This window comes from Theropithecus gelada, chromosome 15 (assembly GCF_003255815.1).
Source record: "Theropithecus gelada isolate Dixy chromosome 15, Tgel_1.0, whole genome shotgun sequence".
NCBI lineage: Eukaryota > Metazoa > Chordata > Mammalia > Primates > Cercopithecidae > Theropithecus > Theropithecus gelada.
The window spans coordinates 107,526,896-107,540,699 of NC_037683.1; the positions used below are offsets into that span (position 1 = coordinate 107,526,896).

The 13,804-nt window shown below is 46.8% G+C and overlaps 1 protein-coding gene and 1 pseudogene across 1 annotated transcript in view; one reads left to right on the forward strand and one right to left on the reverse strand.

Moving 5' to 3' along the window:
• ANKRD18A (ankyrin repeat domain 18A) overlaps positions 1-2,477 on the reverse strand; it is a 51,144-nt gene extending 48,667 nt beyond the window's left edge. Inside the window, exons 1-2 of the mRNA XM_025359519.1 lie at positions 2,370-2,477; positions 1,621-2,184 (exon numbers count right to left, since the gene is read on the reverse strand). Of these exons, the coding sequence (XP_025215304.1) occupies positions 1,621-1,826 (206 nt within the window). The 5' untranslated portion in view covers positions 1,827-2,184; positions 2,370-2,477. The remainder of the gene's footprint in view (positions 1-1,620; positions 2,185-2,369) is intronic.
• Positions 2,478-4,324: 1,847 nt separating this feature from the next.
• LOC112607773 lies at positions 4,325-13,437 on the forward strand (annotated as a pseudogene).
• The last annotated feature ends 367 nt before the right edge of the window (positions 13,438-13,804 follow it).

Sequence of the window (13,804 nt, forward strand, 5' to 3'; positions counted from 1 at the left end):
CTTAATATAAATGCTGAGAAAAACAAAGTGCATGTATCTCTATTTTCTAAAGGTATTTTAATGCAATGGAATTGATGGGTAAAGGGCATATACATTTTTAAAATGTGGTAATTATCTCCAAATTACCACTTGAAAAGTCATCAGCAACTTAAACTTCAAGCAGCAGTATAAGTACCACTGCTCTTTATTCTCACAAACATTGTGGATAGAAAACAGTCGCATTCCTCTTTCAACTTAAATTCTCTTATGAGAAACACTAAGGATTTTTTCCTATGTACATAAGTAACTTGTGGATCTGCAAAAAAGTACTTTGCTCACTTTTAGAGTTCTTTTCTTGTGGATTTGATTGGAAAGAATTCCCTGTAAAATAAAGATGTGTTTTTTTATCTGTATATATATAACTGATCTATATATATAACATATTATATTAGTAATATATACAATTTGTTATATATATAAAATCAGTAAATGTTTTATATATAATCATTAAATATCATATTATAAAGAATAAATTCCCTGTAGGATGAAGATACACTTTTCAGTTGAATATATATTTTTATATATTAGTAAAAATATATACAGTAAATTTTTTCAAGTGTGTTATCTTTTGTTAATTTTTCTCTGATACACAGGGGATTTTAATTTTTAGTTTGCTAAATCAACTTTCAGAAAGCCTGCTTGCGAGGTCATTCTTAGGAAGGCCTTTGTTACCATAAAACGTACCTGTATAAATAAGTCTTTGTGTTTTGTTCTGGTACTTTTCTCATTTTGCATATGTAAAAATTTCAGTCTAAATTCCATCAGGAACTCACTTTTGTGACATAAAGTTTCATTAGTTTTCTTCACACAGCAGGCATATTATTAATAACATCCTTTCCTACTCATCTGAAAGGTTACCATTATCAATCCCTATGCATGTATCTTGCATATATTTCAGAGTTTTTGGATTTCCTATTCTGTTCCATTTATTTGTGTTTACAGCTGTTAGTAAATAATTAATTGTGGGAATTAATAGCACATTTTGGTATCTAGAGGAGCAAGTCTTTTTACTCCATTATAAACATTTTTAAAAGTCATCACAATAGTAAGACAGACAGCAAGTGTCATGCACAAATCATAAAATCTCGATATTTTCATTCGGTTTATGTAAAACTGATAAACATAGAAAGAGCTCACATTTTGAGAAAACTGAGTCTTCCCATTCAAGGAACCCACGTCCCACTTCCAAGTGTCCCTCTAAGAAGCCACAGTAAAGAACCTATCTACCTAGGTGGATTCGGATGTAAAACCAACCGACATAGGGTTTTATCTGAGAACTCTTCGCCTACTGAAAATGGCTCCTGGTATTTTTGACATGCGAATGAGTTCTCATTAGGCATCTCCCTATCATGTATATGACCCCATGTTTTAAACGTGTATATGCTTAACTTCGTGAGTTAAATCACTCAAATTCTCCACCACGCGCTGCAGTAAGGGAATTGCCAGCGACGGAAAGCAGCTGAGGCTCCGTTTGGCTCCTCGGCTCCGAGGGTGCCGGCGCCCTCCAAGGCCCCCGCCTCAGGGGCTGCGGTGAAACCAGGCCTGGGGCCCCCCTCCCACCGCGGGCTGAGCCCCCGCTACCTGTCCTTTCTGTCGCGGGCGTCCACGTCCCAGAATCTGCGCTTCAGGCAGCGCTCCACCTCCGCGGCGTCGCCCTTGATGGCCGCCCTGTGGATCTTCCGCAGTTCCCAGTCCCGGATGTGGTACCCGGGACCCGCGTACTCTTTGTCCCTGGAGCTCAGGAGCGCCTGGCCCAGGCGTCTCCCGAAGCTGAAGAGCTTCCTCATGGTGGCGACTTCTCAGACGCCCACAACCCGCTCCTGAGCCGCCGCGGCCCCTCGTGGCCTTTCCACCCCCACCCAGTCCCAAATCCGCGATCCACCCCCAAACCCGCGATCCACCCCCAAATCCAAGATCCACCCCCAAACCCGCGATCCACCCCCAAATCCAAGATCCGTCCCCAAACCCGCGATGTAGCTCAGAATCCGCGATCCAGCCCGGTCCACCACAGCCTTCAGCAGCGACACTCGCAGCCTCCGACCTCTCAGACCGAGTGAGCCCCGCGAAGCGGTTACGCGCGCGCCTGCAGTTCAGCCCTCCGACCTCTCAGACCGCGTGAGCCCTGCGAAGCCGTTAGGCGCGTGCCTGCAGCTCCGCGCTCCGACCTCTCAGACCGAGCGAGCCCCGCGAAGCAGTTAGGCGCGTGCCTGCAACTTAGCGCTCCGACCTCTCAGACCGCGGGAGCCCCACGAAGCCGTTAGGCACCCGCCTGCAGTTCAGCGTTCAGACCTCTCAGACCGAGTGAGTCCCGCCAAGCGTTACGCGCGCACCTGCAGCTCAGCGCCCGCCGGGACTCCGGAAGCCTCTCCCAAGTCCGCGTGACCGGAAGGGGGCGGCTGCAGCTTGAGCTCAGGCGCCGCTGGCTTGCGGGTTCTCCTAGGCTCGCGCTGGACGTCCCGGAATCGCAGGCGCGAAGCCCGTCGGGCCTGAGGGTCCGTGTGGCCGTGACTCCCGCCGGCTCCTCCTCCGAAGAGAGATCGCGGCAGCTGACGGGAGCCCTCCGCAGCCACCAGGGATGGGGCTGGGATCCGATTCCCGCCCTGGTGCAGCGGCCGCCGGGCAAACCGCCTGACTTGGCAGCAGACAAGGCGACATCTAGCCCCGGTTCTGCGAGGCTGGGAGCGCCAACCAGCTTGGGAGTTGCCAGGCAGCTGTCGCCAGCAGGTAGAGGGCGCCTGCAGCTTGGGCGCCCAGGTGGTGGAGCATGGCCTGGGCGGCCTCTGGATCGCGAGTGCACCTGGCCTGAGAGCCTGCCAGGCCCTGCCCCCGCCAGCTCCTGCTCTGCCGGAGCTCGGGACCTCTAGCCGGGGGCCCTCTGCAGCCACCGGGGATGGGGCTGAGGGCCGGTTCCCGCCCCTGTGCTGCCGCTGCAGGGCAGACCGCCTGGCTTGGCCACAGCCACTGGGACGTCTGGCCCCGGTTCTGAGATATGGGGAGTGCGGGCGGGCTCGGGGATTGCCTGGAGCCTGCTGCCTGCACACAGAAGCCGGCTGTAGCTTGGGTGCCCAGGCGGGCTGGAGGTGCATGACCTGGTCTGCCTCGGGATCGCCAGCGCGCCCAGCCTGAGGCCCCCGGCCATGCCTCCCGCCCCACTCCTCCACAGGAGGGAGATCGGGGTCGCTGGCATGGGCACTTGGCAGTCACCCCGATTGGGGTTGATCGGGGGTTCTCAGTTCTCGCCCCTGTGCAGCCGCCGCCGAGCAGAATGCCTGGCTTGTCCGCAGCCTCTGGGACACCTCGCGGGCCGGGCGGGCCGGAGGGTGAAATCGCTGGGAGGCGGGTGCCTTCTCGCCCTGTGACGCCTCTGGGCCCCAGGGGCCGGCCTCCGGCGCACAGGGCTCCCCAGCATCCTGGGCGCGGGTCCGCTGCCCGCATGAAGTCACCTCAGAGAGGATGAACTTCGGGTTGCCTTTGTCCGGCTGTGCTGCCAGGCGGGGCAGCTGACCTGCTGATGTGGTGGCTTTCTTCATCTTCTTGCCCGCAGGACAGCGGGCTGGGAAGCCAGGGGCCGCCGGGACCTGGGGCTGGAAGCCGCATCTGCCCACAGCCGCAGCCGCCTGCACCTGCCATCCTGGTGGCGCCCTGGCGTCGGAGAAGCAGCAGGCGCGGAGCTCCTGCAGCTGCACCCCTGCAGCAACCCGTCCCGGCGCAGGCGGCAGTGGAAGGCGGCCTCCTCGCACGGCTCCTGCGGCCCCAGGACCAGGGGTGCTGCCAGCACCGCCCTCACCCCCCGCGTCTCGTGGACATTAGTCCTCCCTGGAGGCGACTGGACTTGAGCGAGGCTCGCAGCGATCGGCCCCGCGAGGACTGGCATCCTGGGCTCAGGGTCCCGCACGCTGGCCCTGCGGCACCGCACCTTTCAGCAGCAGCTGGAATTCCTGCAGCAGCGCCTCAGGTGGGATGCTGGGACCCGGGGGTCCTGGCAGGCAGAACTTCAGCTTCTTGTCTTGGCCCCTGCTCCTCTTCTTGTTGTTAAACCTTTGTCACTCTGCCACGAAAAGCATCCAGGCGTCCTTGATTTCGACACTGCGTGCACGCTCAGCCGAGCTCATCGGAGGGGCGATTCTCCCCAGGGCCCGCGGGCAGCTTGTTCCCTGGCAGCGGCTCCTCCTGGACGCAGCTCCTTGTGGGTCCACCAGGATCCGGGGAGCCAAGGCCTGCCGCGGCTAGTAGGCCTGAAGAGAGGAAGAGTAAGGCGGGTTCTGCAGGGCAGCGGGCCGGGACCATGAGAGAGGCGGGTCAGTCTGGGCTCCAAGCGCAGCCTCTCGGGATTCCCCGGGACCCACGGCTTGTAATGCGCTTAAATCTCACGCCTCGCCAGAGTGACAGCACGTCATCGTCACAGCTCAGCGACCCTGACCCGCTCCCACTCTCGCTGCAGCGGAGGGTGTGTAGGGGAGAAACGGACGCAGGGAGGGAAACGCCCTGGGAAGGCGAACATCTTTTCATAAGCTTTTCCCTTCTATATGCCATCTCTGATGGGAGCCTTTTTAGATCTTTTGTCCATTTACTAATTGGGTTGTTTGATTTCTTATTGTTGAGTTGTAAGTGGTTTTTAATGGTCTGGATGCCAGACAGGTATTTGGCAAATATTTTCTCCCTGTCTGTGGCTTGTTTCTCCATTCTCTTAATATTTTCTTTCCCAGAGCACGAAGTCATATCAATATCTTCTTTCTTTCTTTCTTTTCCAATATCTTCTTTCATGGTAGAAATTTGTCTTTTATGTACTGTAGTGATGTATCTACAAAGTAATTGCCAAACCCAAAGTTACCTAAATATCTATTCCTTTTGTTATTTTACAGAAGTTTTACAGCTTTTGGATTTAAATTTAGGTCTACAAATTGAACTCATAAAAGTAGGAGTCGAATGATGATTACCAGAGGCTGTGTTGCTGGAGAGAAAATGGGAAGTTGTTCACACGTGCAAAGATTCAGTTAAGCAGGAGAAATTCATTTTGAAATCTATTGCACAGCAGTATGACTATAGTCAATAATAATGTACTGTATATTTCAAAATAACAAAAAGTAAATTTCAAATGTCTAACCACAGAAAATAAAATTGAGGTGATGGATATTTTATCCTCGATGTAGTCATTCTTGTTTTATACACATATCCAAGCATCACACTGTACCCCATAAATGTATGCGATTATGGTTTGACAATTTCAAACATTATTAACTTAAACGAGTCCTCTGAGTTAATTTTTGAGGAGCAAGGTCTGTGTCTCAATTCTTTTTTTTTTTTTTTTTTTTTTGCATATACGTATATATACATACATGCAATGGATTCATCACTGGTTTTGAAAAAGCTACCCTTTCTCCTTTGAACTGCCTTTAACTTTTTGTAAAAGATCAATTGACTGTGTTTGTGGGCTCTTATTTCTCTATTCTGTTCCATTGATCACTTTGCAAGTCCTTGAACTTTGTTCCTCCCCTACAATATTGTTGGCTATTCTGGTTAGTTTGTCTTTCTATATAAACTTTAGAATTGGTTTGTCAATTTCCACACAATAATTTGTTCATGTTTTCACCAGAGTTGTATTGAATTTATAAATCACATTGAAGAGAACTGACATCTTAACAACACTGAGTCTTATTTTGTGAACACAATATCTCTTCATTTATTTAGATCTTTAATTCCTTTCAACAGATTTTATAGTTTTCCTCACATAGAGCCTGCCACATTTTGCTAGATTGTGTCTGTTTCATTTTCTTGATGTTAATGAAAATGATATTGGGCTTTTAATTTCAAATTCTTGTTGTTCATTGCTGGATGTAGGACAGCAATTGATTTTGTATATTAACCTTATACTGTGCAACCTTGCTATAATCCAGAAGGGTTTTTGGCTGATACTTTTGAGATTTTCTACATAGAAAATCAATTTATCAGCGAGTAAAGGGCATTTTAATGCTCCCTTTCCAATCTGTATGCTTTTTATTTTATTTTCTTGTCTTGTTGCATTAGCTAGGATTTTAGTATGATGTTGAATAGGAGCAGTGAGAGAGGATAACCTTTCCTTGCTTCTTATCTTTTGTGTAAAACATCCCATTTTTCACATTATGTATGATATTGTCTGTGGGGTGTTCTTTTGGTATATGTTCTTTATCAGTTGAGGAATTTCCCTTCTATTTCTAATTTGCTGAGAGTTTTAACCATGAATGGGCTTTGGATTCTATAAAATGCTTTCTTGATCTATTAATACAATCAAATAACTTTTCTTCTTTAGCTAGTTATGTGATAGATTGCCTTAACTATTTTGTGTTAAGGCAGGCTTGCATACCTGGAATAAATCTCACTTGCTCTTGGTGTGTAATTCAACAATGTATTGTTAGATTTAGCATGCTAATATTTTGTTGAGAATTTTTGATGAGAGATATTTGTCTGAATATTTGTTTTTCTTTAAATGTCTTTTTCTGCTTTTAGTATAAGAACTTCATAGAATGAATTGGGATATTTTCCTTTTGCTTCTGTTTTCTGGTAGCGATTGTGAATAATTGTTATCTTTTCTTCCTTAAATGTTTCATACAATTCGCTGGTAAAATGCTCACACCTGTAATCCCAGCACTTTGGGAGGCCAAGGCGGGCAGATCTCCAGGTTAGGAGTTCGAGACCAGCCTGGCCAATATGGTGAAACCCCGTCTCTACTAAAAGTACAAAAACTATCCAGGCATGGTGGCATGTGCCTATAGTCCCAGATACTTGGGAAGCTGAAGCAGAAGACTGTCTTGAACCTGGGAGGCGGAGGTTGCAGTGAGCCCACATCATCCCACTGCACTCTAGCCTGGGTGACAGAGCGAGAGTCTGTCTAAAAAAAAAGACAAAAAGAAAAGAAAAGAAAACGTATTGTTTTATTATACAGTTAAAGAAGAAGGTGTGCATAGCCATTGATTTTTCCCTACATGGTAATGTATATGTGGCACCTGGGTCACATGTGGAATTAGGGAAAGACTGTCCTTTTCCTTTCTCCTTTCGAGCTTATTGGTGGTGTCAGTGCCCTTCTGATCTGTGTTCTCCACTTCCACTCGCTTCTCCCTTGTTACACGCCTTTGACTTTGAGACTCCTGCCACCACGCAACATGACTCTACCGATGTCCATCATAGTCCTTTCCCTTCCTGTAGTCGCCGGCTTCTAATCACTGCTCCCCATGGGCAGGCTGATAATTCTTGGAAAGTGACTCATGGGTCTTCGACTTTTTTTAACCCAATAACTTTTCTCTCCACTCCACTGCAAGGTATAACATCAAGGTGCAAGTCATGAAATCACTGGTCATATCTTGCAACTTCTTACACTTTATCATAAAAATCTTAGGCACTTAACCCATCTTTCTGTCCACACTACCATATCTTTTAACTATCATATGCTTGCACTTCCTGAAACACTTTCCCAGTACTTGGGGACCTCCATTAATGGTTTTGTCAATTTTTTTAACCCAGCCTGAATAAAAAAATAAAATAAAATAAATTCAGTGTAGTCCAAGGGTACTGTGTTTATAAAGTCAGCAATAGTGTACATTAATGTCCTAGGCCTTCATATTTACTCACCACTCACACACTGGCTCACCCAGAGCAACTTCCAGTCCTGCAAGCTCCATTCATGGTAAGTGCCCTATGTAGGTGTACCATTTTTTGTCTTTTCTACCGTATTTTTACTACACCTTTTCTCTGTTTGGATATACAAGCACTTACCATTGTAATACAATTGCCAGAAGTATTCTGTATAGTAACATGCTATACAGGCATGTGGCCTCAGAGCTACAGGATATACCATGTAGCATAGGTGTGTAGTAGGCTTTATCATCTAGGTTTGAGGAAGTGCACTCTGTGGTTCACACAGTGATGAAATTGCGTAATGACACATGTCTCAGAATGTAGTACTGTCATTAAGAGATGCATGGCTTCATATTTTTACTCTGTTCTTATGCTTCTCTCTAAAGAACTTCAGTGACACAAATGTTAGGCTTTTTTGTATTGTTACACAGATCCTTAAGGCTATGCTCATTTTTCTTCAATCATTTTTCTTCTCTATTGTTTATATTGAATACTTCTTATTGATCTATCTTTAAGTTCGTGGACTTTTTCCTTTGTCATTTCTATTCTGCTGTTGAGGTCATCTTGTGAATTTTTAATTTCAGTGTTTGTATTTTTAGTTCTGAAGCATAACTGTCTTTTCATTTGCAGGTTGAGATTTTCCTTGTTCGTTATATGCTGAATCATTTTGGAGTATATCTTGGATATTTTGGATATCATCTTATGAGACTCTGGGTTTTGTTTAAAACATCAGGACAATGTGCTTTGCTGTTGTTTTAAACGGCAATCAGCTAGGTCAGATTCAATACGCAAATTCCTCCAATGGGCTGTAGTTCTATTGTTGGTTCAGAGCCATGTGGCACAAGCACACAGAGAAAGCGAGCAGTGAAGATTCACTCCGAACTCCTGGAACCACAGATTCTTGGGTTAGAGAGAAGAGTTTCCTTCCTTCAGAGTTGAAGGTGCTTCCTGTTGGTAGCTGTTGCTCTTAGCCCAGCTGCAACCACTGAATCACCACCACAGTATTGCTTAGGTTATAAAGAAAGGAAAGCAGAAAGAGAGTAGGGAATTCATCCTCCTCTTTCTCACCTGTAGGGGCTCATTTTCCTTCCCCTCAGACCAGAAAGAGAGAGATACTTTGGGGATTCTTTTTGTCTGTAGCCAGGATGTATTTAGTTTCTTTAAGCCTCCTCTGATTGGCCAGTTTTGTATGTTGCCTGTTTTTAGTTTTCAAAGTAAGAAAAATCTTATGATTCTCCTGATGCTGTATAAGTCTATGCTTTCAGATTAATGTGAAATATTATTTAAAAATAAGATTTCTGGGCTGGGTGCAGTGTCTCACGCCTGTGATCCCAGCACTTTGGGAGGCCAGAGGCGGGGGGATCATGAGGTCAGGAGATGGAGACCACTCTGGCTAACATGGTGAAACCCTGTCTCTACTAAAAATACAAAAAATTAGCGAGGCATGGTGGTGGGCACCTGTAGTCCCAACTACTCAGGAGTCTGAGGCAGAAGAATGGTGTGAACCTGGGAGGCGGAGCTTGCACTGAGCTGAGATCAAAGCCACTGCACTCCAGCCTGGGCGACAGAGGGAGACTCCATCTCAAAAAAAAAAAAAAAAAAAAAAAAAAAAAAAAAAAAAAAAAAAAAAAAGAAAAGAAAAAGAAAAAACAAAAAGATTTCTGTAAAACTGAAGCGCATCCAAAGAAGCCTGCTTTCCACTTGCCTTCTGGCCATCTTTCCTTTCTGCGGGGGTTCAAGAGTTTGGAGGCGTTGGATCTGGCATCAGAGTGGTCACCTTCCCCTCTGATGGGGAAGCCCAGTGGCCTTAGGAATAAATGAAGTCGGTACTGAGGAAAGGAAAACTCAGAGGACCGAGGAAGCACCGACTTTACATGCCTGTGGACTGCAGGAACTCTTTATGGCAGGAGCTGGTCTTTTTTTATTTTATTTTTTCTTTTTTTTCCTTTAAGTTCTGGGATACATGTGCTGAACATGCAGGTTTGTTACATAGGTATACATGTGCCATGGTGGTTTGCTGTACCTGTCAACCCATCATCTAGGTTTTAGCCCCACAGGCATTAGGTATTCGTCTTAATGCTCTCTTTCCCCCTTTTTCCTACCCCCTGACAGGCCCTGGTGTGTGATGTTCCCAGGAGTGGGAGTCTCTAAGGGGTGAAAGGAGAGAGAAAACAGACCGGACTAGCACTCTGCTGAGTTCCGCAGTGCTCTGGCTACCTAACATCGTGCCTTTGCTATTATCTCCCTGCTCGTGCCCCTGGGTTCACGTCCTAGAACAGAGCCCTGGGGAACCCCGGAGCTGTGAAAAGCCAGCTCTCCTTTGTGGCCCAGGAAGCACAGAAATTCTGCCAGCCAAGAGACAAAGAAAGAGAAGTAAAGCCAGCACATGGAGATAAGAAAGTGAGCATAACTTCAGAGCAGTATCGCCAGGCCCAGTGAGGCATGCTTGGATCTTGACACAAAAGTCCCTCTTCGACTTGATCCGGCTCCAGTGTGGATCTTTCACTTTAGCCCAAAGTGCCTCCTTGAACTCTCAAACGTATTCTGAGCTGAGCGCGATGGGGATTTGGGTCAATCATGATCTTCCCCAGGGGGATTTTCTCTCTCAGAGCTCAGACCTTGCGCATGGCCCCTGTGACCCACCTCCTGGAACTGGGGGCTCTGGGGAATGCCTGATGTGCCTCAGGACGGAACAGGCACGGTCCGCCACCGCTTGTGATAACTGTGGAAACAAAGGGTACATGGGGCATGTATAGGTCAAGGGTTATGTGCAATTTTATCAGAAAATAAATGTAATTTATTCTAACACTGAAAAATGAATTAGGTCCTCATGCTTCTCTTCTTTCTTTTCTTTTTTTTCCAGGCAAGGTCTCACTCTGTCGTCCAGGCTGGAGTGCAATGGCATAATCATGGCTTACTGCAGCCTTGACCTCCTTGGCTCAAGCGATCCTCCCGTCTCCCCTCACATTTCTTATGTCTGATTGACAGGGGGATAAAAGCACACATCTGGCACCTCTCCTTGTCCGGGAGGACTGGCCACAGAGTCATTTTGCGGAAGTTGGAGACGAGTACACTAGATGGGGCTATTGGCTTGCATTATACGATTCACACTGCATGGGGTGGAGAATTGAATTTCAGATGCAAGAAATGGGAAAGGAGGAAATAAAAACTTGGAATGTCCTAACCTTTCTGAAAATCCAAAAAAGGCCCAAGGAAAGCTAGTTCAATTATTCCTACTATGACAAACTATGATACAGTCAGACATGCCCACTCTGGCGGAGTGTTCCCAGCCTGGGCTGCCCAAGAGATGGCAGCTATTCCAGGACAGATGGAGTGTGGACCCCTTCCCTGTGGTGAGCTGGGATCACTCTCAGGAATGACCATCAGCCCAGAGCCATGGGGCTTGTTGGATGTAGGGGTGAGTGGGGCTTGCAGAAAACAGCCCACCATCGATGCTCTGATATCCGAATGCCACTCTGGTCACCTCGAGATTAAAATTTGGAGGTAGACCATCCTGTGTGGTCTGTTGGTGAGACAGGGACTCAGAGGAACACAGGAACCATCCACACTCTCGCCCTGCGATGGCTACCGGCCGCTCTGGCAAACCTTGGCTCCCTTTGAGTTCACCATCCTCATTGCTGCACCCTGTCCTTTTTCAGACACCTCTATTTTTCTCACACCTGGAAATTACACCTGCTGGCAGTCTTCAGAATTTTCCAGAGAGTTGGCAACTTGGGGCTCATTTATTTCTGCTCATTTTTATTTAGTTTTTTTACAGGTGTTGTGATCCAGGCAGGACATGATAGTAGCTCATCAAAGAGAGGCTGTTTTGGGGAAGTGGAACAGCTGCCGCTGGTTTTGGAGCTGGGGTAGCTACCACTGCCACCGCCACTGCAGCGGCCTAAGGAGTCAGTTTGGGAAGGTGGTGGTCACCATGCTCAGAGCTGTGCTTGGAAGTGACAAACAGTGTGCTGGTACAGAAAGCCAAGACCGCTGAGCAGGCTGAGTGCGGTGATGATGCGGCTGCAGCTGGGAAGGCAGCCATGCCACAAGGGCATGCACCCCCAACTGAAGACAGCAATCTGCCCTCTGCCGCCTACAGGAACATGGCGGGTGCCCACCGTTCTTCCTGGATTCTCATCTCCAGCACTGAGCAGGGAACAGGGAGGAATGAGAAGCAGCAAATGGGCAAAGAGTACCGTGGAAGACAGAGACAGAGCTGCTGGACATCGGCAATGAGGTTCCAGAGCGGTTGGGCAGGTCTCTCACTCCCCATGCTACGCACCCTGAAAGCAAGGTGTTCTGCTTGGAAATGAAAGGAGATCATTGCAGGTATCTTTCTGGGTGTCGTCTGGAGACAATAAACAAACCGCTCTGTTGAACTCCTGTTGTGGGAAGTCAGGGACCCCAAACGGAGGGACCAGCCAAAGCCACGGCAGAAGAACATAAATTGTGAAGATTTCATGGACATTTATTAGTTCCCCAAATTAATACTTTTATAATTTCTTACACCTGTCTTTACTGTAATCTCTGAACATAAATTATGAAGATTTCATGGACACTTATCACTTCCCCAGTGAATATCCTTGCGATTTCCTATGCCCGTCTTTACTTTAATCTCTTAATCCCGTCATCTTCTTTGTAAGCTGAGGAGGATGAATGTTGCCTCAGGACCCTGTGATTGTGTCAACTGCACAAATTGTTTGTACAGCATGTGTGTTTGAATATGAAATCTGGGTATCTTTAAAAAAGAACAGGATAACAGCGATGTTCAAGGAACAAGAGAGGTAACTTTGAACTGGCCGCCGGTGAGCCGGACGGAACAGAGCTATATTCCTCCTCTTTCATAAGCAAATAGGAGAAATATCACTGCATTCTTTCTCTCAGCAAGGAACATCCCTGAGAAAGAGAATGCGCCCTGAAGGTAAGCCTATAGATGGCCCCTTTTTAAGGCATCCTGTCTTTTATGGTCGAAGCCGATGGGATGAAACAAGCCCTGGTCTCCTATAGTGCTCCCAGGCTTACTAGGATGGGAAAATTCCCACCTAATAAATTGTGGTCATACAGGTTACCTGCTCTCAAACACTATTTCCTGATAAGATGTTATCAATGACAATGCGTGCCCAAAACTTCATTAGCAATTTTAATTTTTCCTCATCCGGTGGTCCTGTGATCTCGCCCTGCCTCCATTTGCTTTGTGATATTTTATTACCTTGTGAAGTATGTGATCTCTGTGACCCACACTCTATTCGTGCACTCCCTCCCCTTTTGAAAATCACTAATAAAAACTTGCTGGTTTTACGGCTCAGGGAACATCACGGATCCTGCCGACATGTGATGTCTCCCCCGGACACCCAGCTTTAAATTTCTCTCTCTTGTGCTCTTTTCCTTCATTTCTCAACCGAGCCGAGACACTTAGGAAATAGAAAAAAACCCATGTTACACATCGGGAGCGGGTTCTCCCGATAAACTCCCAGCAGGCTTACCAGGAAGCATCTGAAATTAGTAAGAAATATATGCAGCCCACACACCCAATTCGACTAGGCCTGGCACTTAATTTCTCAGCCTTTTGCTATGGGATTCTAAACTCTCCTGAAAAGGCCTGCAGCCTGGTAAACACGGCATTTGATGAAGCAATTCCTGAGTTGGATACACTGAGTGAAGTGTCTTATAAAGACAGCACTCCCATCATGCAGTGACTTTGGGACAGTCTCACTGTGGACATTGGGAAACCAGGGAGACACGGGAGATGCTGGGGAGGGACAGGACTATGTCTGCCATGCCTCGTGATCTGTTCAGTGTCACCCTGTACCATCCACATAAATCCCTTTGTGAGATTAAGAAAAAAAACAATTGTACATCATCTTGTGATTTTTCACAGCCTCAGCCTAGCAAGAATGGTTCGTGGGATAAACAGCTGGCATTGGTATCTAAAACCCAGATTGGCTGCATAAACACCACGGCATTCTGAAGTTTTGGTTTTGATTGACGTTGGCAAGATTACTGTGTGTTTAATTTTCTTAAAGCTGAACACTGTGGTGATGGGTTTTGAAATTCAGCATAATTCTTTCTGATAGGAAAAATAGACCTGAATGTTGTGTAACTCTTTGCAAAGTTTAATCCAGTATCAAAATAGTCACTGAAATACAATTCCATT